The 26,614-nt window shown below is 38.1% G+C and overlaps 1 protein-coding gene across 1 annotated transcript in view; it reads right to left on the bottom strand.

Annotated features, from left to right (window-relative positions):
• The window catches only part of IL17REL (interleukin 17 receptor E like), a 46,118-nt gene that overhangs the window by 7,885 nt on the left and 11,619 nt on the right, over window positions 1-26,614 (bottom strand). Inside the window, exons 2-13 of the mRNA XM_066318595.1 lie at window positions 18,979-19,006; window positions 12,022-12,171; window positions 11,167-11,276; window positions 9,647-9,761; window positions 7,961-8,005; window positions 6,978-7,117; window positions 6,706-6,777; window positions 4,445-4,499; window positions 3,638-3,801; window positions 1,340-1,387; window positions 625-682; window positions 192-337 (exon numbers count right to left, since the gene is read on the bottom strand). Of these exons, the coding sequence (XP_066174692.1) occupies window positions 192-337; window positions 625-682; window positions 1,340-1,387; window positions 3,638-3,801; window positions 4,445-4,499; window positions 6,706-6,777; window positions 6,978-7,117; window positions 7,961-8,005; window positions 9,647-9,761; window positions 11,167-11,276; window positions 12,022-12,171; window positions 18,979-19,006 (1,131 nt within the window). The remainder of the gene's footprint in view (window positions 1-191; window positions 338-624; window positions 683-1,339; window positions 1,388-3,637; window positions 3,802-4,444; window positions 4,500-6,705; window positions 6,778-6,977; window positions 7,118-7,960; window positions 8,006-9,646; window positions 9,762-11,166; window positions 11,277-12,021; window positions 12,172-18,978; window positions 19,007-26,614) is intronic.

Genomic DNA, 26,614 nt, shown 5'->3' with positions numbered 1-26,614 from the left:
CTTATTTATTTCTTGTTTCAGGGTGAGATCAGATTTAGAGCTACATGCTTTTAAAATGTTCCAGTAATTGTTCCAATATGTATGTGGTTTATTAATGGATTCAAGCTGCAGAACGATAAATGGAATAATAAATGAATGAAGTTAGGTATGTTTAAAAGTCTTACAATGTTTAAGAAATACTATATACAAACCACAGAGACTGAATGGTGCATCCCAAGAGATTCACATGAGGCCATCTGTGTCCTGTTACACACAAGCACTGAGAACTGTGCCTTGGTTTGCGATGTGAAGAAAACTTGTATTTGTTCTGCAACTGCAGCAGTCCTCATTTTCCAGGCTGATGTTAGGGGAAAAGACTTACTTTTAGATGTACAAGGACCATACATTATATTCTAAAATGTATGCCTAAAATAAAAGCTTTTTTAAGTGCTATTTAACAATATGCAAGCAGTTATTTTGATTCCTCCAAGTTACTTTTTTACACTGATGAACACTAGATCTGCTGAGAGTAGATTTATCCTCAGTGGATTTATCCACTTCTCACTTAAAAGAAACAGCTCATATCTAGTGACTTAAATATTTTCCACAATGTAATGTTACGCAATTTTAAGAATATGTATTTACCTGGAAATTCTCCATGAGCAAATGGGCATTTAATCCAAGATCCTTGTTTGGTTGTAAACTGAAAGCAGAGAAATCTGTTAGGAAAACCGATTTTTCCATTTCAATCTATGGCAAAATATTCAACTAGTGATGATCAGGACATTCCACAAAGTTGCAGAAGATTAATTCACAGCTTTCCTTCTTTATGGTAGCTTCCAACTTTTGACTTAAATTAGACCCTTTAATTCTTCAAGTATTGATAATCATTCATATTTTACAGAAATATCTGGTTCCACTGACTTACAAGTATTCTAAAAGAAAACAATTGTATGTCTGTATTAACCTTATTTGGCTTTTTTCCTCAACTACAATAGTAAGAGAGTCTCCATTAAATATACTGTATTGGTCATTTTATTTTCAAATATTTACTATGAAAAACTTTATGTGTTAAGTTTAGTACATTCTTCAGAGTTTGCATTGACCCAAACAATTTTTTTTCTTGGTTTTCTTAAACAGAAAAAATAAAGGGCACAATCTGACCTGTGTCCTATCTATCATTGCTCTTGCACTTCAAAACAATCACCTTCTAATCTAATCTTTCACTTTTGCTTCATTCTCAGTTCCCATTTGTCAGAGCTACAAAAAAAAACATTGATCATAAAGAACATCAGCCATTCATTTTTTTAGCCAGAGAAGAAGGGCAGTAAAAATGTGTTTTACAAAGAAATCCCTTTACCTTCATGCAAAGTCTTGGGTGAGTATCCACACGAGAATATTTAACCTGCTGGAAGACAGAGTACTCAGAATTAGCTAGTTTTATTAACTAGTTTCACAAAATCAGCTACTGAAAATTTTCATGGTTTGATTATTGAGAAGGGTTTGTTTACTTCATAAACATGCCTGGAAGTTAATCACATTAAATGGTTAGAAACAACTGCTGTTTTGGATTACTGAATAGTTTGCTTCTTTTTATCTGCAACACGTAGCATTTTTTATGGTCAGCCTGACCCATTAGAGCTAAATTAATTGACTGTATAGTGGCTTGTGCAAAATTCTGATTACAGAATTGTCTTCTTTCAACCTCTTCTTTGCCAGCCATGAACAACTCAGCTGAACAATTAAACGTATACCAAAAAGTACTCCACCATCAGTTGAGAAATCTTTCAGTTTTCCATACCCATATTTCAGAGCAGTGAAACATAAGCTGAATGTTAGAAATCCACTTAAGCAATCCACAAAACGTTGTTTTCTCGATGAACAACTGTTTGCCCACCAAGGACTTCACCACAAAAAGCCTTGTCCTGTATAAACTATTGCTGCACATGTAAGTGAACCTACTTAAATAAACGTGTTGCTCAAGTGACTGAGCACAATACACAGCCAGACATTTCCTTCCTGTAACCTCTTTTGAGAACATAACAGCTGTGTCCCAGGAGACAGTTCTGTAGGAGTCTGCTCAGACCTGGAGACAGGGTTGTCATTGACAGAGAAAGCCCCAGCCTCAGTGGAGTGATGCAGCTTTTGTGCCTAAGTCAGCACATGTGCATAGTATTAGACTTTTGTGTGTCCTTGTGTGGATTTACAGAGCAGCTGGCTCTATCTGAGAAATCTGCAGCAGCTTCCAGCATAATACAGAGGTGGTTTTCAGGGTTACAGTACAATAAATGGACCAAATTCAGTATCAAACTTGTCAGAATTAATGAGGGAAAAAAGGGAATTCATTCTATCCATGGATGTTGATGATCCTTTTGGGTCCCTTCCAGCTTAGGATACTCTGTGGTTCTATGATTAATATTAATGTTCAGCCATTAAGTGCCATCAGTAAATACAGAAAAACACTCACAGTCCATAATAAAGTTGGATTCTGTTCTAGTAACAGATACAACCATTACCAGCCAGACCTCATTTTAGCCTTATTTTCTTTTTTTTCTTTTTCTCTCCTGCAAGCAATGAATTGTACTTGTTGCCAGCAAATGAATAATCCCACAGGGATCACTCACATTTAAAATTAAATTAATCTGTTCTTTCAAGATCAAAGCTTTGTTGGAACTCATAAATGATGAATCTGAACAATCACTAAAGGCTTGGCCAGGAGTTTTCCTAATCACAAAAGCATTCGACAGTCTTGAGTCAGCCCCTACCTCTCCCCAGTCATGTCATCAAAATAATAATATTAATCCAAAATTTTCAAAATTAGTATCTTGTATTTGATTTTATTTGGCATTTTTAGTTGTTACTTTAAGTTTACTGCCTTCTCTCCACAATCAGGCAAGCCTGAAACTTACTTTTCATGATTAAATGAATTCTAATGAACCTCAAAAACCCAGAGCATTCAGTATAATCAGATTTCAGATTGAAGCATTAAGCTATTCAAGACACAGATGTTTGAAAACCTTTCTCAACTTGAGAAAGTAAGTGCTGGAAGAACTAAGGGACACAATATTTCAGCACCCACAATTTCAAGACATTGCTCCAGGTTGAAGAAGGAATTTCAGAAAGATCTTAATTACAAAACAATTGTGCCCTACCAAAGTACTATTATATCTCCAGAAATATTGAAAGAGATTTAGCTTCATCTCATTTACATTTTCAATGTCTATGTTGAATATCTAAATCTCATCTAATCACAATAGACTCCTGTGACAGTAAAATAAGGCAGTGCCATCAGAGAGAAATCCCTCCAACCTATTGTGGCTATCTACAGAGAGGAGTTGTCCTCACAATGTGTCTCTCTCCCTTACTTTAAAGGGAATCTGATGTGAATTATAAATAAAAAGCAGATCCTATTTATCTCAAAGAATTTAGCAAACATTACTAGCTGCCCAGTCATCTCCACGTTTTCTTTATAATGAGTCAGTGACCATTTTGAATAAATCATGTGATTGGTGCTCAAGAACAGACTGATTATGAATAATTTTAAGTATTAAAGGAGAGGAATTTGCAGCTGCTCTTATTCCAAAGTCTAGTTCTTCACATTATGCCTTTGGTGATGCCCATCAATCTCACAGTTTAAATTAATCCACATAGCTCTTACTTTCTCAGGAGAACTTTTGAAAGAGTTTTCTATGTCTTCACAGTGATCATTTGACTTGGTGAACCTGCACAGGTTAACTGTGACAGGGACAGGACAGGCTGGCTCCCAAGCGAGGGTTTGTGTCAATGGGTTATAAACAACATTGTCCCACAGCACCTGTGTATCTGTGCACAAAGAGAGAGGGAGAACATTATTCAAAACATCCAGACAGGAATCAACACAGTTATTAACTCTGCTACCTCTACATGTGCCTTAAACCAAAATTAACACAAAAAAAAAAAAAACTTTTTAGGCCACACTTTTTCTATTTGCCTGGCAAAACATTTACTTTCATATGTGTGTAAATTAGACAATTTCTTTCTCAGCTGTCATCTCAGAACAAATTCTGGCATTGCTGGAATATTTGTGTGAATAATTTCCCTTTAAGCATGGAAGGCACATATATAGTTAACTGTCACCTTTTTCAACTCCCTGCTCCCTCCATTAAGTTGGGTATTTGGCATATTCAAATGGCACTCTTCAAACACTCAGCTCATTTCTAAGCTGACCTTTTATTCCTTCTGGCCAGTCTGTGTGTCACTTTAGAAAATGTGGGTTTAGTTGCTTAGTGTTTATGTTGGCATAAACTTGATGAACTATTTGGTCTGAAAGTAAGACATTTTACCTACCCACAGTAAAACAAACCAATATGATGATTTCCTTGAAGTTTTGCAATACATGATTTTCCCTGTAGATTAATTTAAATTGTGGCATACTACTGGAGCTGCTGAAAGTCACTTCTGTAAAGAATAATCACACAGTACTTGCCGTTTTCAAAGGGGCAAAGTTGTATCCTTCTTGCATCTGGAAGTGCCAGCCAACCCTACAATCAAACAGTGGACATTGGAGGTAGTCAGACACACATGCTTTTAACAATTCAGGTAGAATGTGGAAGAAATTTTTTCCACCAAAGATAAGGATGCTATATTTATAGAAAGCTTTGGAAGTAATTTTTTAAAAGACGTTTTGCGCTATATTTTCATTTTATTGTTCACCATTAGGGTCATTGAGTAGTGTGATCCCTTCTAATACTATATTCCTACTATTTTAAGTTGTATGTTTAGTCCAATTTCATTTAGAAAGTCTTCCTGTTTGATTTTCAGTAAGTTTCTTACAGTGGCATTACTTTCTATGGGTGTCAAAACATTCAATAATCATAATGTAAGATCTTCTGGCCTGGGCAATCCTAAAGAACACACACTTAAAATCTGAAAACTAACACTTAACCCAGTCTTCGAGTATATATGCATGGCTGCTGCTATATCCTGTTTATTTAGATTCCTGTGCAAATATTTCTGTTATTTGGAGTTCCCATCCGTTTGCTCAGCAATCCTAGTGCAGAATTTTCTGTGTATACCCTGAGAGGAATAATATTTTCCTACTGGCCTCATATTTTCAGAGTAGAATGAAAAAATTCCCTAGGCTTGGAAGAGATGTTGTGGTTCAGCCTGAGTGTTTAGGTATGTGATTTTAGATCCCAATTTACACAGCTAAGTGTGACTAAAGTGCCCAAATTACTATCACAGTAGCCATATGGGGACCTAGCCAGTGCAGTCAGTGCAATCTACAGTGCAGACCAGCACATCCCAAAAGGGCCATCTACCTGGGGTCAGTTGAGCAACTGACTGCATTAATTAGATCCCCATTGATTTTAAGACTTTGGACATCTAATTCAAATGTAGATGTCTATATTTGGAAATTTACATTTAGATATCTTAATCTGCAATGTAAATCCAACCTCAAAATTCAGGGAGAAAACTAGGTTCACATAGTATCTGTCTATGTTATCAAGATAGTTTTAAATTTGTTTGGGATTTTGTATTCCTATGAAAGACATTCCAAAATCTCACTTCTCAAGTTATCAGAAAAATCCGTAACAAACCTGAATATATTCACTGAATGAAGTTTGTCTCCCTTCATTCTCAATGCAAGAATGGCTTTTGTTCAAAACATATCTTCTTTTTCCTTATAAGTGACCCTTCTGGTCTGTATTTACACAGCAAACACCTTTTCTTTTTGTATGTGTTTTACCAGGTGAATGGAAACTTGGTATTTGACTCTCCTTTGAAAAACAGCTTCTTCATTCCCCAACCATCACAGATTTGTAATGTACATCTTCCCTTTGAATTAATCTTTCTTGAATATGCATACAAGAATTCCTTGCCGCATTCCAAAGAAGGCCTTGCCCATACGTTTCCTGTTAGCTTGGAATAATCTAACCCACTAGACTTTTGTTCATGTTTACATCATGGAAGCGAGCTGTCGTTAATCACCCTGTGATCAACTACTTCAGCCAGATCTTTTTTCTTCCACTCTTATTTCTAAATGAGGGCTCACATCTTACAGCAAGAATTCCTTTTATTACAGCAAGTGCATGAACTTGCACTTCATACTTTGTGCTTCATCGTCCTCCAATTATTTCACACATGAGGTTCTCTAGTCTCTTCCAATGACCTGACCCTCTTCCATTCTGATTGCACATCTCAACTGTGTTCCAGCACATCCCATTACACACTCCTGCCTTTTGTACCCATGTCATTGATGAAAACATTTATGTGAGAATGACTAAGTGTTGTCCTTAAATTACCTCCCAACCAGCACAGCCCCAATTCCAACAGGAGTTGCTGAATTATCCCTGCAGCCAGGTACAGCTCAAGTCTTCTCGCCCTCAGTTTCCTCAATTCCTGTTGTAGTTTCTCATGCAATACAATGTCAAATGCTGCTGACATTCAGTCACATTAAGCCTTCTCTCTTTTCATTGTTGATAAAAAATGAGTCAAAATAATATTACACAACACATTCTGTAAATTTTTGTAAATTTATCCTATTTTCTTCTGGTTGCCATGTTATAATTAGTATTTCCTAAAAATTCCTTACATTTACATAATCCTAAGGTCAAAAAAAGCCTTAGCCAAAAACATGGGTCTAGAACTTTTTAAATCAGATTTTTCTCCTTTCTTTGCACAAATGCCTGATAAATTTTCTTTAATCAGAAACACAAATATATACCAAAGTCCAGACTGTATTACCTCAATGCAAAGACAAGGGAGTAGCTGAGAATATTTCAGAGAAACGGATTTAAAAGGTTCCTTTCCTTTTATCTGAAATGAAAAAGATAGTCATAAATTCAGGACAGTTAATGACTTTAAATAAAGCTAAATGATAGATATGGCTATAGATTATACAGATATAGATATAGATATAGATATAGATATAGATATAGATGGCATTTCCTATAACTATACCCTTAATTTCCACCTGCAAGGCACCAATTCCCCAAACCACTGTGAGTTTAACTCACCACAGCAAATGCCCCAACATCTTCACAGGTAAACCATTTGTGGCACAGGCGAACATAATAATCTTGGTCTCGGGGAAAGTTGGATACATTCACTGTTACAATTCTCTTTGCCCTGTCTAAATTATAATCTAACTTTCCAGCTGAAAAATAAAAATCAAGCGTGAAATTATTACATCTGGTTCTTTATAACTTTATTATTTCTATTTTATCTATTTATAAATGTACCACATGTATTTCATAACTTGATGGAGATGAAACTCAACATCTATAAATTCTTACCTAGAATGTTTGAAATTATTACTTTTATACTCTGATAATCCTCATGTTGTTTTCTATGAAATATAATTTTCATTCAACTTTATGTATCTTAGCACTTGTAATACTGGAGGCCAAGACATCTTACCAATTTAACCTCATTCTTAGTACTTGAAATCTTATATAGTTTATGTACAAATATTTGAAATACACACAAATACTACTATAAGGGCTGATGATTCTAAGATTGTAATTTTCTCACCTAGAGAATTTGTGCAACTCTGATAGATGAATGCAATATGTGGGGGGATATTTTTTACACATACATTCACAGGTATGCCAAAAGCAGTATAGAAGTTCAGCAAATTAATTTCAGTGTATTTATGAGGTCTGTCTGTAGACAAAACATGAAGCCAGCAATCCAAAGTGCATTCAAAGAACACAAATCCATTTCCAAAAGTCTAGAAATCAGACAGACTATCAAAACCTTTACTCCCATGTAGCATTTTCTATTGCAATATATTTCCAGGACATTACCATGTACCATTTCAATAGAAATACATAAAGTACATTTCCAGAACATGACCTATCAACTACATGGTAATTGTAAGTAGTGGCAGGTTGAAATTATAATTTTTTCTCCCTCCTCATTTAAGTATGAAAACATGTCATTGTATAGGTCACCAGAAATATCTCCCAGCTCTAAGCTGCATAGAAGATCAGCTCACCTGAACAAGCTGGAATATATTTTCCCACATCACTGTTTCTGCAATCTGCAAAGTAGAAGGCACAGCTTTTCTCAGTGCTGCTTTATTCATATAACTGTGTAAACAAACTGCCAAATCATCCAATAGATTCCCAACAGGAAAACTCCCTCATCTCTCTTTTTAAAGGCAGATTTACATACACTTTTAGATAATAACAGTAAAAAAGAGAAGCACTGTTCCCACACACAGAGATTATATCACAATATGCCTTAAAGAACTATCTCCCCAGTCTGGGGTTTCTAATGGGAAACCTCATCAGCAGTTAAGGCTGCAGTTGAGGATATAACACCACACTTCTTTACCTAAAACCTAGCAAAAATTTAAGTAATAGTATTAATTTTGGTTACTTTTTCCTCAAACAACAACTCCTGTTGTTTATCAGGTTCATTTCTCTGTTGTCAGTAACTCTGTGTTTTTGCTATTCTGACTCCAGCCTTAGAAAGAATCACCCTATCTGGCTCCTAGGTGGCTTACCAGAGTTAGAAGCCAGGCAATACTTTGAGAACATCTGGTATTTTTATCTCTAAAACATAACTCTTAAGAACATTAAAACAATTTTTCACATGTTGCTTTCACCCCTCCTTGCATAATACAATATTGGAGCAGAACTTTACTCTAATTTCCCCACTGAGTTCTTTTCCACCAAGAAATAGTTCCTATTTTCATTTGTTCTCTCACCCTGGTAATGTTTCTTAAGACTGGGCTTTATAAATCCTTGTTTCCTCCCCTCTTTGTTCACAAAGTACTTCTATACTTCAATAATGAATCAGGATTTATAAGAAAATTAAAGGCTTTTTAAGCACAAAAAGGCTTTACTTGTACCAAAGTGTCCAAGCATATAGCAGGGATGACACTGTACCAAGGGGCAAGGGCAAGAACCCATCCATGGGCTCTAGAAATGGGAAGGCAGGACAGAATCAAGCAAAGGGTCTCATTTATTGCTTTTTCCTTTCCTGGCTGCACTGTGTCTTGGTTGGACCATGGTGCTGAATCTATTTTGTATGGTGCTGCATCTATTTTTGCATGCCCATGGCACAATTTGTAAAAAATCTGTAGGCACTTCACCCCAAAAACATGGAAAAGTGCCACCTAATCTTTTCCAGTTACATGCAAGCAGGCTGTAGAACAGCTGATTAATGAAAGTAAAAGTAAACTTCTATAGATTTTCTTATTGGACTTTCTTAAGCTTTCCTCAGCTTCTGAAGCCCCCTCGGGCCACCTGAGGCACAGAGAGTGGGCTGAACCTGCAGGCAGGGAAAGAGCAGGTGCCATTCACAAGAAGGGCAACTGGGACTAATGCATAGTGTAAATTCAGTTTTCTGCATCCTTTTAGATATAAACTCTGGGTTTTATAGCAAGTTGAGACCTTTACTTGCTAACAAAAAAACCCCACTGAAACATAAACTGAGACTGGTCCTGGCATATGTGATCTACCATGTCAGTGTATCCTAGAACCTGATTTGGATGTGCTTTTGCCTTTGGGAGGGTTTTTTGTTTGATTGTTTGGTTTGGCTTTTTTGTTTGTTTGTTTTGGTTTGGGTTTTTGTTTGTTTGTTTTGTTTTTGTTTTTGTTTTTTGTTTTTTTTTTTTTTTTTTAATTTTACAACATATTTCTTGAAAAGCATCTGATTTAAGATGTTTTCCTACCTTCAACATAGTATTGCTGGCTCAGCTTGACTTCACAGTAGTGTGGTACAGTTTTCATGGTCACATAGATGTGTTGTGCTACATTGACTTCAATGCAATTGAATTGTACCTGGACCTATTTAAAACATTCATGAAATTGAGTTCACACACAACTTCCAGATACAGAAAAGCCTTTGGTTAAGATATTCAAGAAAGAAATGTTCTTTGTTCAGATATATTTACATTTAAAAGCAGCATTAAGCAGTCAATAAGACAGCATTAGGAATGTAAAAAAAGCAGACACAACTTAATAAAAGGATTTCAAAAAGTATCATAATTCTAATCCAGGATGTTGCAATCACCTTCGCTTTTAGAAATCCAAATATCTCCAGGATATCAAATAATCCTAAAAGCATAAAAACATCAAAAGCCCCCTACAGGCATTTTACAAGCACAAGCATTTGCAGAATGGAAAAAAAAAAGTCTGTTTAAATATTAAATGGCAACTTCAGAAAATTTATTAATTACAATAATGGTTTATGAGACAGAAAGTAATTTAAGAAACAAAAGCTGAGGTCCAATTATAGCAGGTCATTCCCTCACTGATACCAGCTAACTATTGAATTCCATGTAGGTTTTCATGTTGGACACTCTCCTATTTGGTAAAAGGCATTTGGAGGGTAAAAGATGTTTTATGTCACCATTTTAGTCACTGAAACTAGGAAGATTTCATTAAATATGTTTGTTAATTCTTGCCTATAAACTTGCCTTCCTCTAAAAGCTGGTGGTTGCTGACTGGTGGCCCTGCAGTGCCCATAGGGATGGATGTCCCATCACCCAGTGCAAACTGCAGTTGCAGTTTGGGAGAACTTTGTTCCACGTGTGCAATCAGTGCAAGGTGCACAAGGCACATGAAGCAGCACATTGTGTGTAGGATTAGCAACCATCAGCCACCACTAACTGCAAAAGTTCATGCCTTTCAAACAGTTTAAGGATGGTTCTTTTTCTCCCCAGTTGCATTGGAATCTCAGTTGCAAATTGGAATAACAAATATTTCCCCTTAACAAATATTGCCCCTTACAAGGGCTTAGGACAGATGAGCACAAGTGCTTAGGCCCCTGTCTGTCTTCTAGAGTGTAAATTCCACTGACATGGTTTGACTGAAGTAATATGCACTTAAAATCTCTGCAGCATTGTTCTTCCTAGATATTGGGGTCAAAAAAGCTTCCACACAATTTGGAGGGCCCAAAAGTAAAGCCAGCAAGACTGATCTGAAAATTATCAGGTTCCCTTGACAGGTAAGTATAGGTTTCTTGTCAAAAGGTGAGTGGAATAAGTACAAAAATAGTGGAAAATTGAATTTATATGTTGTAAAAGGGTGTTCTGTTGTGTAGTTTCTTTTGGCTATGCTGAAGCATATGTTTCATTGTAGTTTTCCACAAAGTCAATAAGAAGAAAATAAGAAAGATACAAAAGATACTTTTTCCAAAGGCTTTTAAACATTTAAATGAAAAATTACACCCACACAAAAAGAAGTTTACCTTCTTTCCATTAAGCATCTTGCTTTTTTTCCTAGTGAATCTCACATTTGTGCACTGAGATTGCTGTGTGTCCAGTGAAAAAGAACATATTTCCAGCCCACGGACATTCTCTGAAATGAGTTAGGAACAGATTGCAACAAATTAATTTAGGCACCTTTAAGAAGAACAAAAATGTAAGTTAAAATACACCATATCATAAGCTTTCCTTCTTAGTGAAGGGCACATGTGTTTTATCTCTGCTAAAAAAGGGACATTATATATAACTCACACATGGGAGTAGGAACAAGGGTTTAATACAGATTGCTATAAATGAAGCTTTAAATGGAAATTTCAAAAAATAAAACTATTAACTCTGAATGAAGCAACTAGAAAATATCTAAATGGTAACATGTGAAGCACATGAATGGCAAGGTGTTAGTAAAAATAGACTATGTGCAGGAATTTCATGTACTTTCATTTTATTTTAGTGCAGAACTGTAAGTTCAGATGAATAAACTGTTTCTCCTTCTGTAGGGGCAGTCACTCACGTCCAGATTATCAGAGCAGACAGAATTAGTGTGTGTGCATGGTTTTCAAAGCAAGAAAGAAAAAGGCAGCTGTGTGCTTGGGGCACTGGCAGAGGACAAGTTACATGTGTTATATTGGAAGGCAGAACTCATTATCTCAGTTCTCATTCACTTGAGAAGAGTCATGACTTCATCCTGTTTTGTAGTAAAATGCTTTCACAAAAATATTTTTTGATAACGTTACATGAAAGCAGCTTGGACCCAAATATTACAATATGGAACAAATTTTGGCTGAATGGCCATCAATAAAAAGTGAACAGAAGAGCTCGTTAGAAAAGCTGATTCCTACCATCCAGACTCAGTGTTCCTTTAATGTTTAAATGGAGAGAGCATGGGCTTCCTTGGACACATTTCATCACTGTTGAGATCTTCATGCTTTTCAGTACCACAGAAGATAAAGATGCAGGAGCATCATGGCAGAAGCTGTTAAAAATGCCACCTGCAAATGCAAACACAAGGACAGAGAAAACACGTTGCACACAGGATGTCTGGGGGAGAGCAAGCACTGCAGGGGAAGCTGCAGCTCTCCTGAAATCACTAAGAAAGTCACCACTGACCAGCAAAGCCAATATTTTACCTAAGACTTTCACATGGCCAACGTGGCTAGTTGGCTTCACTAGCAATGTAGGGGCTTGGAATAAATTTCTAGGCTTAGGGACATGCTAACCCACAAGAGGAAGCAATCACACATCTAACAACTAAGGTTAGCAGAACACACCTAGACTCATACTATTTTTAATTAATTAGATCAGCTAGATGGCTAAACTAATAGTTTATATAAACTTTTTTCAAAACCATTACCTGTATATTGTGAGCACTCTCATAATAGTACTTTAATTTTAGGACTTTCTGACCATTGCTGTTAAAATTTCACTTTCACACAAGAGGGCACCATTGCATTCCTAGTCATGGAAGAGTACCTTACACCTTCAGGCTTTCCTTCTGCTTTAGACCAGAACAAGAGCAGAATAAATATTATCCAGGCCTTCTTCAAGGCACAGGATACAGTAATCAGTAGGCACAGACACAGCTACTATGTCTTTTTCTATTTCCCTGGGTAAATTTAGTCGTTCCAAAGCCTTAGGGAATGGGTTTGCAGAGCTAAAACTGTAGGCTGGTATAAAAGGAAAAAATGCTCATCAGTTGGCATATTTCTTCTTTCTACTTCTCAGTCTGCCCTACACAGAAATCAGTTATTTATATATTTATGAATTTATTTTGGTACAGTGGATTTAATCCCCAGTGCATTCCTTGGGCTTCTCTACTTCATATCCATTGTTTGTAGTCTCAAAAACCAGTAATTCAAGAAACTATCAGAACAAATAGCCAGGGAATTAGGTTTTGTCCCTTGGCTGTGTGGTGTACAATGCAGCACAGCTTTTTTAGCTGCAGCTATATATCCACTGGGTTTTTTTGAAATATTTTGCAGCCTCCTCTCTTCCATACATGGCACGAAAGTTACAAACCACTTGTAAAAAAAAAATATTTTATTGACCATTGTCCTTCCCCTGGTGAGAGGCTAGAAGAAAAAACAAAAAAAAAAATCATATAATTCAGCTGTTCAAAATGCTCCAAGAAGGACTTCAAGTATGGCAAAGAGTATGAAAGTATGAAGCAGCAGTGCCACAATACTGTGCTTGCCATAAAATTCAGGATAGCACTCTTAATGGAATCATCAGGAAAGGGTGAGCCCCCAGTGTCAAGCCAAGAACTGCTGTCAAGTGTGGATGCTCATCGACTCACCTGGAAGACACATCCACAGTTCTCACAGAGGAAAGGTGGGGTGTGGAGAAGGAGGAAAGACAAAGCTTGTCTTACTTATCCTTCCAACCCTTCCAGTGAAGAAAAGTGCTCTAAATTCAAAGACTGGAAGTGTATTGGCCTGAACAGGACTTCTCCCTCTCTTATGAGTTCCTCATTTTCCCAGTGCCCTGTTGCAGCTGAAGCCCATCAGCAAAGATCAGAGATACTGCAGGATGTGAAGACAGGCTGACATAAATGTGGCACCTTCGCTTACATCTGTCAGGCCTTAAGTGCCCTCACACCCAGTATCAGGAGAAAGAAGTCCTGTGTGATACATATCACATTTGTACAGTCAGAAGAGACAAACACTTCACATCCCACTCTCCACTCCATTAAACTGGTTTTGTGTCACTGAGCATGTTTTGGAGGCAACAGGACATGCTGATATGAACCAAGTGGAAAAGCATGGGAAAATAAGGACACTTTACCTCAACTGGCAATAGTCAACTCTGAATTATCCAAAGAAATACTGGCAACTAGAGAAGACAATTTGTGCAAACCAATGAAAGAACACAGATCACTCAAAAGATACACATAAGGCCTTAGGAGTAGTTGGAGTACGTTGACTTTTGAAGAATTTATAAACATTTCCAAAGAGATGAGACAGCCCTCAGAACTACAGTGCAAGCAGCTGGATATGAACACTGTATTCCACATTCCAAAAATGGGTGGTGTAATAACCCTGAAAGCATCTCAGGATGAAAGTTATTGTACAACACTCAATTAATCCACCCACAACTAATTGGGAGTTTATCACGTTGCAGAACTACTTGATAACTATTACTAATGTGGTAAGTGGTGATTGGTTTGAGCTCTGCCTCTTTGCTCAAAAAGATTTTTTTTCCTGACTGTATCATGAGATGCAGTTGTGGATACCCAATGGTATCTGGGAGTAACTGTTTATGCATAAGTTTTGGTTATTAGTGTAAATTTCTTGATCCAGGCTTATGTCCTCACCCATTCCCATGTCTCCATAGAAATTATTTAAGGGGAGAGCAGTGTATGTAGACATATATATATATAGATAAACAGACAGACAGATAGATAGATAGATAGATGGATATTCAGAGTGGACAGTTCTTTACAAAACATTCTGTTTGGGTGTGTTGATCATATTATTTTACCATATTTTGGGGGAGGGGTGGGACTGTCATACTTAGCTGAATTTTCTCCTTAGCTATTACAGCCTGAAGTATGATATCATCAGATGTCACAGGGTTGGAACTGTCTCATGAGAATTCTAAGTCAAGCTGGGTGCATTACTGACACGGGATCAGCATCAGACAGATGCACAAACCCTCTGCTGTCCTGTCAGCAGAGACACTGTTCTCCTTGACTATGGTTTCTACTTTCAAACTGAGAACACACATGTAATGCACCAAGTAAAATGAAGTTACATTTCTACTTTGGATTTTTTCCCATTAATTTTATGAGAGATTTTGATGATTGCAAAATACGCTGCAAACCTCATTAATAATAATTGAAATGGATCATATAATGCATGAGGATACTAGCATTGGATTACAGTAAATACATGATACAAGGATGACCTGACAAAATAATTTTCATTGTATAAATCATCACAGTACGAGACTCATTTCTGACTAATTCTTCAATAAACTCCTACTTTATCATTTTTAATCCACCTTTAAGATATTTTCTTCTGGAAAACATCCCATTTTCCTTTTCACACACGTAGTTTTATCTATATCCCAGAAGACATAAAGATACATCTTGCTACACAAACCATCTGTTGAGTAAATCTTACCTGAATTTTGTGTTTATGAATAATAGCTCTAATTAGCCCTACATGAGAGAGGGATTGTTGCTTTAATAAAAGCTTCCTTAATTATGGGCACATATAAGCCCAGGCATAAAGAAACCAAGGCTTATTATTCAGCATGTAGACATTTCCTTGTACTTTTGCCATCAGCTCAACCACAGAAGATATTTTTTTTTAATCTGATGATGCAGCAGTCAACCCAGAAGTGTCACGACAGCAAATCACACCTTATGTACGGTTGGATAATAGAAACCAGAGCTGAGCAATGAATAAGCAATATAAATGAATAAATGGATAATTTGAAGCCTCAGGTAAGAAGATGAAATTGGAGAAGAGCATGGGAAAAAAAAAAAAAAAAAAAAGGCAGAGAAAACCTATTAATAACAAGACTGGGACAACACCCAATAGAAAATCCTAGCTGGTTTTTTATCTGATATGCCTTCCCTACAAGTATTGTAAGGATCTGAACTGCTTAAGAATACTGACAGTGCTAAATCTGTGAGCATCTCTAAAGCCTACTAGAATTGCTTCACTGGCACATCATTCCATGAGGATAAATTACAGTAGTATTTCAAGCCTATTTGCATATGATTTACCACAGTATCTGCTGCATCTGTTCATTGGGATGATTCAACAAAGTAGATATGCTCTCCTACAATAACCACATGGAGCCCTTCTGTTAATAAGCACCAAAATTCACTACTTGAAAGTACTTACAGCAATTATGAAATTGATTAAATTTTAGATTGACAGCCTCTCTTTCACAATAGATCACAATGCACAGTAAATTAAAAGGGATTCATGGTTCTGTGTTCAGAAAACATTTCAGACTTTCAAGGATATTGAACAACATGGTGATACACTGTGCCAAATACATTTTCTGAAAATGTAATTATTTTTTTAATTATCAATACATTGATATCAATGTTTGGATATATTACAGTGAATTTCAAATACTAGTTCTTATGTACTACCTAAGAGTCTAGAAGAACAGGAGGAAGAAGGCAGAGTCAAAGCCACACTGCCAAATACTACTGAGGTGGTGGTTGCAAATTTTAGGAAGTATCTTTTTGTTGCAGCTACAAGAAATGACTACTGCAAAGCTCCTCTACTGTAGAGGTAAGGTCTTTTAAGGTAATTTTACCTCAAATAACAAATAATTTTAAAAAATAATATAGAAAAGGAAATATGCAAAGGAGTGTGCACCCACTGCTGCACAAGTGAATTAGGATGAGGAGAAAAAATGCTTTTTCATTGCCCCTCTAAGGCTGAATCATCCTACATGTTACTTGTGTTAAAGACAGCTGATAAGTTTTTTTCAGACAGCACTGAAAAAGCTACCACCAGCTTCATGTACATCATCTTCAAAGGTGGCTCTTTAGTTTACAAACCCTTCAGTGTCCTTTCAGTTAGGAGTGGAACATCTAGCTTATCTGACATGCATCATCTGCTTCAGGGGTTGGACCAGAGGATTCCCAGAGGTTCCTACCAACCTCATTCAGGCTGTGTCAGTGATCTGGGCAATTCTGGCTGTCAACAGAATGACAGTCCCTCTTGCCTCTCTCCCAGCATATAAATCCCCTTGTCCTAAAATGGATGGAATGAATCACCACCACATGATACCTGTGAGTCTCCACTATCTAGATCTGCATTTGTGTAATACCCAGCACAGATTTTAACTCATAACCAACAGGATTACAGGTGTTCCTCCCTTTGAGAACAGGTTGAAAGGCTTGATTTTCTCAGCCCATACTGCTCAAGGATGTAAAGGCATGCTTCAGCTAGCTGAGCAAGGGTCAACACCCCTGCTTCTTTGTCCACCTTCCACATAGTTTGTGCAACTACCAGCTCAGCTGCCTAATCATAACAAGATCCATCCACCATCCTTGAACCAGCCACCAAAGTTTCACTCTGCTGACCAGCAGAAGACTAGAGATTTTTTTTCTAGTGAGACTTCTATCACTTGAGCTTGAGCTCAGCATCTCATCTTCTCCCTGTCTATGTACAGGAGTAGAGAGACAGGGAGAAGATGTGATGCTGAAAGGCACTGTGGAGACCAGCAGTGCTCAGAGCTGAGCCTCCAGCTAGGACAGTCCTCTCAGGGGGGACTGTGACTGTCCTCTCAGGGGGGACTGTGACTGTCCTCTGAGTGGGGACAGTGACTGTCCTCTGATTGGGGACTGTGACTGTCCTCTCAGAGGGGACTGTGACTGTCCTCTCAGTGGGGACTGTGACTGTCTTCTTGGGGGGACTGTGACTGTCCTCTCAGAGGGGACTGTGACTGTCCTCTCAGAGGGGTTATGACTGTCCTTTCAGGCAGGACTGTGACTGTCCTCTCAAAGGGGTTATGACTGTCCTCTGAGTGGGGACAGTGACTGTCCTCTGATTGAGGACTATGACTGTCCTCTGAGTGGGGACTGTGACTGTCCTCTTGGGGGGACTGTGACTGTCCTCTCAGAGGGGACTGTGACTGTCTTCTCAGAGGGGACTGTGACTGTCCTCTGAGTGGGGACTGTGACTGTCCTCTCAGAGGGAACTGTGACTGTCCTCTCAGGGGGGACTGTGACTGTCCTCTCAGAGGGGACTGTGACTGTCCTCTTGGGGGGACTGTGACTGTCCTCTCAGAGGGGACTGTGACTGTCCTCTCAGAGGGGACAGTGACTGTCCTCTGATTGAGGACTATGACTGTCCTCTGAGTGGGGACTGTGACTGTCCTCTTGGGGGGACTGTGACTGTCCTCTCAGAGGGGACTGTGACTGTCCTCTCAGAGGGGACAGTGACTGTCCTCTGATTGAGGACTATGACTGTCCTCTGAGTGGGGACTGTGACTGTCCTCTCAGAGGGAACTGTGACTGTCCTCTCAGAGGGAACTGTGACTGTCCTCTCAGGGGGGACTGTGACTGTCCTCTTGGGGGGACTGTGACTGTCCTCTTGGGGGGACTGTGACTGTCCTCTGATTGGGGACTGTGACTGTCCTCTCAGAGGGGACTGTGACTGTCCTCTGAGTGGGGACTGTGACTGTCCTCTTGGGGGGACTGTGACTGTCCTCTCAGAGGGGACTGTGACTGTCCTCTCAGAGGGGACTGTGACTGTCCTCTGAGTGGGGACTGTGACTGTCCTCTCAAAGGGGTTATGACTGTCCTCTGAGTGGGGACTGTGACTGTCCTCTCATAGGGGACAGTGACTGTCCTCTGAGTGGGGACAGTGACTGTCCTCTCAGAGGGGTTATGACTGTCCTTTCAGGCAGGACTGTGACTGTCCTCTCAGAGGAGATGGTTTGTGAGGCAGCTGCAGTACTTCATACTTCCCTGCATAAATGTGTGCACTGGAGGAATGACTGATGGAGGCTTCAGAGCTCAGGTAATTCAAGCCCCTGTATTATTACTATGGGTAATTTTAGTAATGAGTAGAAGCCATAAAAACAGGTAAAATGGCTTTCACTTCACTCTTTTCTTCACTAAGGAAAATTATAAAGCAATCGTCATGATTAACCTAGTATTTATCAAAACCTACCAATTTCCAATGTTTTTTTACAAAATAACTGGTGGTAAATACCCTGTCATGACAGTGATCAGATGTCACTAGGATAATAGATTCAGTATCTTTAACATTTTATCTTTAAAAACAAACACAGTAAAAATGTGAATGATGCATACTCACCAGAAGGTTTGCTTTGACAGTGAATCCCCTGCAAACAGAAGCAAAATATTTTAAGAGATGAGGCAATAATAAAAACAAATATTGCTCAAATATTGTGCACAAGTAAACATATCTTAAACAGGTAAACTTATTCCTAGTCCACAACAGAAGTAATTTTCAAGGTTAAAAAAAGAAGATTTTCCAACAGAGTGAAAAAGCATATCAGTGCTGCATATGACAGCCTGATACATATGGGGACACAAGATCAGCATTATCCTCATTTTCATCTATTTCTACTGAGGTTTGTAATTGTTCTAACAAGTATAAGAGGTCCATCAAATAAAGACATAATTTTATCAGGTACTGCCATTCCTACTGACCAAGAGTTTATGCATTACTTCATTAAACTCTGCAATGGATTTGTTCAAACCAGGGCAAAGAAACCAAATGATTTTATAATGGAAGATATCTAGAACATTACTGAATATTACATGATTTTTAGAAGATCCCACTGGAAAGGAAGCATTATGGCAATTGCAAATGAAGTCTAGGAATAAGACTTTCTATTTCTGACATCTGGCTTAGAAGACTGAAAATTAAATTACTGAGCCACAGTACTTATTGTGTTCTAGAGAAAGTGTCTTTGTAAGAGGCAAAGCGAACCTGGCATTGAGATTTCAACAAGCTTCCAGCTATCTTTCAGACAGACTACATCCATTTTCCCAGTAAAATAAACATTTAACCACACACTAAAATTTTGTAGAGCACAGCAATAACAAATCTGACAGCTATGCATGACATTCTGAAGAAAGGCTATTCCTTAGCCAGAAAATACTGTTTACTGCTGTTCTGGCATTCAAGTTTCTGGCATAGCCCTTATACCAGGATTCTTTTGCATACAGAATATATGTTCCCATTTTCTTTCCTTTAAAAGCAGTGTCCTGTTGACAGAGATACTTTAATTGCACCCACAAAAGTAGTAGGCACTGCCTTGTCTCCTCTGCTCTCAAATGGGATGGCAGCTCTCAGTCCTTTGAAAACATTTTAGGGTCCTGTCAACAAACCAACAAATCTGTGCGTTTTAGAGCCAGCAAAAGACTTCTGGTGGACATTTAGGAGTTCTTGAATTGAAACACAGAGGCTACAGCCTGGGCAGGCACTAGCACATCATAAAATAACTACAGCTTGGTTCACCAGGAGGCTTTTTATCCACAGGGAATCCTGTGCTGCTCAGAAACCAAGCTGCAGAGCAAAACCATATTATTGCTACAGGTGAGAAATGGCAGATGTTCACTCCACTGTGGCCTGGGGTACCTGAAAAGTCCTGTCCTTCATGACAGCTTTTCATTTGAACTAAATAAGCTCCTTCTTAAAGGAGACCTCTAGAAAACCGGTGACCACTCTCCAACCTGCATCAGTTCCCATTCTTCTGTCTTTTTGGCAAGTCTATTTTATAACAATCACTTTTGGACATAAGTTGTCATCTTTTATTATTGGCAATTTGTTACTATGACTCAAAAAAAAAGTGCAAGTGCAGAAAAGGTGGTGTTTTAAACCACAGTTTTTAATAAGACAGATGTGATCAAATACTGTCATAGACTGAAGATTAGAAAAATTATTTTGTGTCATTGTTAAAGGCATTGTTTTGGCTGCTTCTACAACATCATACATTGACACTCAGATTAAGGCCTGTTGCAACCAGACAAGGGGCAATGGTTTTAAATTAAAAAAGAGTAGATTTAGATCAGATGTAAGTAAGAAATGTTTTACAGTGAGGATGTGTCGTTGCACATTAGGAACGACATTAATAACAACACAAGACTCTCTTGGCTCTCCCAAGGCAAAAGGAGCAATCTTAATTTTTCACTATCCTTTTCTAAAGACAGTTCTAAAGAATGAGACAGGATTGGCTAGTCAGAAACAACACCTCCCCACCATTTTTTACAAGTAAACCAGAAGTTAGAAAAAACACCACTAAGGGTTTTTCACCTTCCAGGGATTGTTTTTGAATCCTCCTTACAACTTCTCAGGCCAATGTGAGAAGGTAAGCATTCCCAGAGCCTCTGCTGCCTGATCTCTTGCTTTCAGTAACTACAAGGGTGGTGGAAACATTCAAGGCCAGGTTGGATGGGGCTCTGAGCACCCTGATTCACTTGGAGCTATCCCTGCTCACTGCAGGGGACTAGATGACCTGTAAAGTTCCCTTCCAGCCCAAACCATCGTATGATTCTATAAAGTATGCCCAGCTTCTTTACATAACTGTTCTTTAACTGAGATACTTCTATTTCAATGGTTTTATAATTTCCTCTAATCCCCATGAAAAACTGAAAACGGTGACTGATAGGACCTAATTTCTGCTGTATCATAGAAATATTTGTTATATATTAATTATTTCTGTCCCTTCCCCACAAAATAAGCTTCATTGGTAGATTGGTGATGCTCCCACTGCACATTCATGAAGAAAAAGAACACTAGAGTTTTCTGAATTATTCAGTGCAACCCTGAGTCAATAGAAGTGGAACATGCCAGCTCATATAAAATTACTGGACTCTTAACTGCTGTTTCAGTTTGTCCTAATTTTTAATTATTTCTTATTAAATCCTGCAGAAGTGTGCTGCAAGAAAACTTGAATTGAGTCACTTTACTTGAGGTTCTCTATGGCCCTAGGAAGAGGAATGGCCAAATATACAAAATGACTGCAAAAAATCAAGTGAGTGAGTTAAGGAGCTCACTTCTTTGTAGAGAAAACCTATCCGCTGGATCAACTTCTCAGTCATTACTTACTGGAAGAAACTAATCTCTCATGAAGCTGATCATTCATCAAATTACTTCCTTATTTTTAACTTCTCATTTTGCAGCCAGACTGTTGAAAATATTTTGGTTAGGTGGCTTGACAGAGTTCTCAATTGCTAGTCAAAATTTCTTAGAACAGCATCTTTAACTTCTCTAACCATTCTTTCTGGTTACAACCTTAGTGCAAAAAATTACATTTAAAAAAAATCAAGATCACACTGAATTAAACAAAAAAAAATCTTACAAAAATCAGATTATTCAGCCTTTTCATTAGAGAAGGTCATCCCCCTGTTATGCCACCTGAAAAATGAAAACTGACTGTAAAATAATTAAATTACATATATTGCTGGGGGAAAACTAAAACACACACTTCTGTGGGCTGTGGCATGATAAAGAAATCCTCTTATAGCTTTTAGCGTGTCCTAATTAATTATTGGTTGTCACTATTGCATAGGGGAATCCTTTCATCTGAACTCTTACATTTATTTTCTTGTCTTTTCCACAGGAAAGAAAGAAATATCCTTTCATGACCTTTGTTCTAGTAGGGAGATGTTTTGTCATTCTTGGGCACTTGGTTGTGTTCTGGGTGAGGAGTTGTTGGGAACATTTACATAAATAATCAAATATTTGTACAGACACTTGCCAGTTACAGCAACATTTGGTCACAGCCTGATTTCTTATGTTTTTAAGAAGTGTTTCTTTATATTGTACAATACCAAGTGGGTGGGAGTGGTGTTTTCTTTTACAATCATTTTGCGAAACAGCCCAAAAAGACCATTTGTCTGAAAGAATAACTCAAATGAATTAACCAAGTTCCTCTCCCACTTTCTGTGTCTTTTTTTTTTTTTTTCAGGAATTTTCAGTGGTGAGTGCAATAGGAAAACATAACACATGAAAACCCGAATGGAAATTTTCTTCCCCTTTCACAGATGCCTAGGGCATCTTTTATGCAAAAATAAGATCCTGAACATGATAGTACATTTTACTCCTATACAGGGAGAATCTTTGATTCATATCTTCTTTGGCAAAGAGCCTAAGCAAAATATACTTACACAATGCACAAACAGTTAGGGATTTTCCTATTTCTCTGGGGTTTTCCCCATTTGTGGTATTACCCAACTGTAGCTAGAGGTTATCTGAACAGACACCACCAGCATGCAGCATTCTGAATAGAAGATGTGGTGCCAACTTTTTAGCTAGCACAGCAATCAAAGACAAATATAATATCCCATTGTCTAACAACTGTAGAGAAGAGAGTGAGATCAGCAGAGGAAGACTTGGATTAGGGGGCACAGAGAGTGTTTTCACCATCTAAAATTGCCAAGAAAAAGAACCAAAGATCAAATCTGCTTCCCATTTCCTCTCATATCTTCAGGCACTAAATCAAGTGCAGAATTGTGGAAATTCTTCCTTGGATGTTCTGTCATGCTGGAAAGAGTCTGAGGAAAATTTGGGTTCACAGTCTACCTGTTAGTTCTGCTGTACATCATTCATAGAAGGTGGCAACTCTTCCATAACTCTGTAAGGAATAATAAAAAGCCTGAAAATGCCTTAAAATGTATTCTTTAGGTGGGACCAGGTTGTCAGACACTTAACATTCATTCATTAAGATACCTACATTAGTCAGTGAATGCAGAATGAAGAGTTCTCCCCTCCCCTTTTCAGTGATGCTCACTGGCAAAGCTATTAGCTACATTTCTATTTTAGGTTCAGTTGTCAGAGAAGGCAGAGAGAAAGGAACATGACATATTCTAATGTTTCGCTCTATTCCAACAATTTCTATTCTTTAACCACCATTTTAAAAAAAACATGGGATTTTATGTAATTACTTACAACACAGGGAAAGGGTGGGTTTGCAATAGTTGATGTTCAAATTGTAGCCAAAAGGCCAATCAAGATGATTAATCTGAATATTTTCTGATTTCTAATTGAGAGGAGATGCTCTGCAAAAATCCATCTTCTTCTGCACACAGATAGAAAGGATGTCCCAGATCACTGGGTATAGTCCCCTGATAAACACAGGTACATATAACCTAATCTCTGTCAAAAACTGGTAAAGCATCATTTTAAAATCAGTCAGGCTTTGTGCACTGCTGTGAGAGCCAAGTTTATTTCAGAAGACCTGTTGTCTACCAGCACCAAACCTTTTAATTTCTTACATGAAAACAATAATGGTTAGCTTCTACTGACTTCTGATTTTACTCATTATCTTTTCACTTAAATAGATGCTTTCTGGCCTGGAATTTACTTTTCATTTATCTGCAACCAGTAATATTCCTTTTCTCAGCTTTTTTTGTGAGACTGTAAAAGCCAAGCTCTTTCACTCCTCTCTAATAAATCAGATTTTCCTTCTTACCATCATCCTTCTCAGCAGCTTCTTCTACTTTAATGCATCTGTCCAATTAGAGTGACCAGAACCATCCTTAGCTCTGGAAATGCTGGGGTTCACTTTGAGCTTTGTAAAGTCTTATTAATCTTTGTCTCACTTGGGAACACCACAACCAGGCCATATCCTCCAGAACACAGGGGGAGCCACTTTCCACTCTCTGTGTAAACAATTCAACAGCAGCTTTGCTTTCTTCAGCTGTTCCTTCAGTTCACAGAGGGAGAAGCCAGGGACAGATGCTGGTCCATTAGAGCTCCATCATGGTCATCTCAATCACCTCCATAAGGAAAAATTCTTTCAGCAGTGGGGAGGCACAGTCAAAGTTATATGCATCTCCACCATTTAAGAACTTTGGATGGAAGCAGAGAGGATTCAGAGCCCTCTCTGTATCAAAAGCTCCACAGACCATCAAATCCAAAAGCTCCAACAAATCACTGTAATTCCTTTCACAAAGACATTCAGCCCCCAGAAACTATCTAGAGATTACTTCATGGAGGGAAACAACTGAGTATGTTTTAGCCTGTTCCAGAGCTATTTTCATAGGTAAAGGCCATAATACCTTTGCAATTTACACATCATTCATGCTGGTGGGGCTGAAACCTCACAGAACTTTTCTCATTATGTTTTTAGAAAGCTCACTGCTGCATTTATCTCACAAAATGTAAGGAAACAGAATTCTTTGCAGTAAAAGAAAGCACAGTGATAACACAATGTCCCACTAAAAGAAGATTGAAGTATATCATGGTCAAGTATTTATATAAAAATACATGTTACTGGAAGTGGGTGAAAAGCAAAAATAATAGACCTCCAAAACACACTTGGCAAGTGAATAAAATTGTGGTTATATTTACCAAGAACCAGAGAAATTGCAATGGTTAACTACTTAATATGAAAAATTTAGAACTGTTGAAATTTATAGTTATACTGCTCATACAGTGCCCTCAAAAGACCTTTTCTCTAAAGAAGCATCTGTATTTGTTTTGACATCACATGTAATTATTCTCCCTGCCAAGGTGAAACTATTTACTAATGACAGTTTTCAATTTTTGGCCAGCCACGAGGTTGTTCTTCAGCTTTTACTGACAATGTGGTGATCTGATACATGCAAGCAGCGTGCAGTGGGATTAGCTAAGAATGTTTTCATAGATGGAAACATTTGGACTCTTATCCATGCAGAAAAGAAACAGGCACCCAAACTTAAGGCAAAGCATTATTTTGGCCTCCTTTAAACTACAAAAACACCTGGATGCTACTGGATTGTTTCACAGAATTCAAATACATAACATCTGACTCATGTCTACACATTATCCAGCTCCAGGTCTTTTCCCTGTGTCTTCCAAGCAGAAGGAAAAACATCCCATCACATTAGTGCAGTGCTGAATCTGAAAGAATAATTGCTACTGAGAAGTGGGCTATGAAGCTCAGGCTGAGCACAGTGCTAATGAGGTCATGCACTTTTTGGATGAGAGTTGGCTGAAGTCCAGCAGAGCAAGGTAAGATGTGGCTGTGTTAACGCTCTGTTGGTGTGCTCAGAGTCATCAGTGAAACAGCCATGAACCAACAGGGAAGACCTGACTGGTGTTTACTGAGGGTTATCAGACACTCTCCAGCAAGACTTCACAGGCATCTCAAGCAGAATGCCATTGTCATTGCACCACTTTCCATTTCACAGGCAAATGCAAGGTGCAGACCTTGTCTTCCACAACCTGCTCCTTGTCACAAGGCCAACACCTCCATCACAGCTTAGCATACCTCAGGAGGGCAGCAGCACATGACCCTCAGCCCCTGTAGATTTTGTCCTTCTGTTTGCCTGCTACTAGTCAGGTATACCAGATTTCTGTTTTCCAGGCAGTATACATTCCTCCTGCACAGGGGAATCCTGTTCCTGTATTTTAACTGCACTGCTCCGTAATGTTATCAGTCCTGCACACGCATATAACATCTTCTGGCCCCTGCAGTGGCTGCATGGCTGAATCACTTTCCCAGAGCAAAACAACTGGAAGAGTTAGAAGCACAGTAATTTCTCAGAACTCTTGACAGGGACATACATTTATCCTATAAGTGAATAGCCAGACAAAACAATATTGCTTTGAGGTCTCTCAACTGGGAAGAATATTCCCCGCTTCTAATTTTTTTCAATTATTTTATTTAAAAGTAGTGTTGAGATACAAAAAAGGACCCACATATAAACCACTTCCTTTATAAATTTATTGGACCAAAGGGAGCTATGGCTGCCTGTTCTATTGTATGCTTCAACTCCAGGACTAGAAGCAGAATTTGCTTGAAGCAACAGTATGCGTTAACTTCTTTCTTTTAGAAATTAAAAGAAACAAACAAACAAACAAAAAAACCAACCAAAATTTGTCAATCCTTTGATGTTATGTTTCCTACAATATTAATAAAAGTTGTTAACAAAACGAGAAAGCATACAGTCTACACAGTAAAATAAAAATGTACTTTGGCTGCCATACCCTCAGC

Source organism: Sylvia atricapilla, chromosome 5 (genome assembly GCF_009819655.1).
Source record: "Sylvia atricapilla isolate bSylAtr1 chromosome 5, bSylAtr1.pri, whole genome shotgun sequence".
In the NCBI taxonomy this organism is placed as follows: domain Eukaryota; kingdom Metazoa; phylum Chordata; class Aves; order Passeriformes; family Sylviidae; genus Sylvia; species Sylvia atricapilla.
This window is presented reverse-complemented; position numbering and strand designations above follow the sequence as displayed.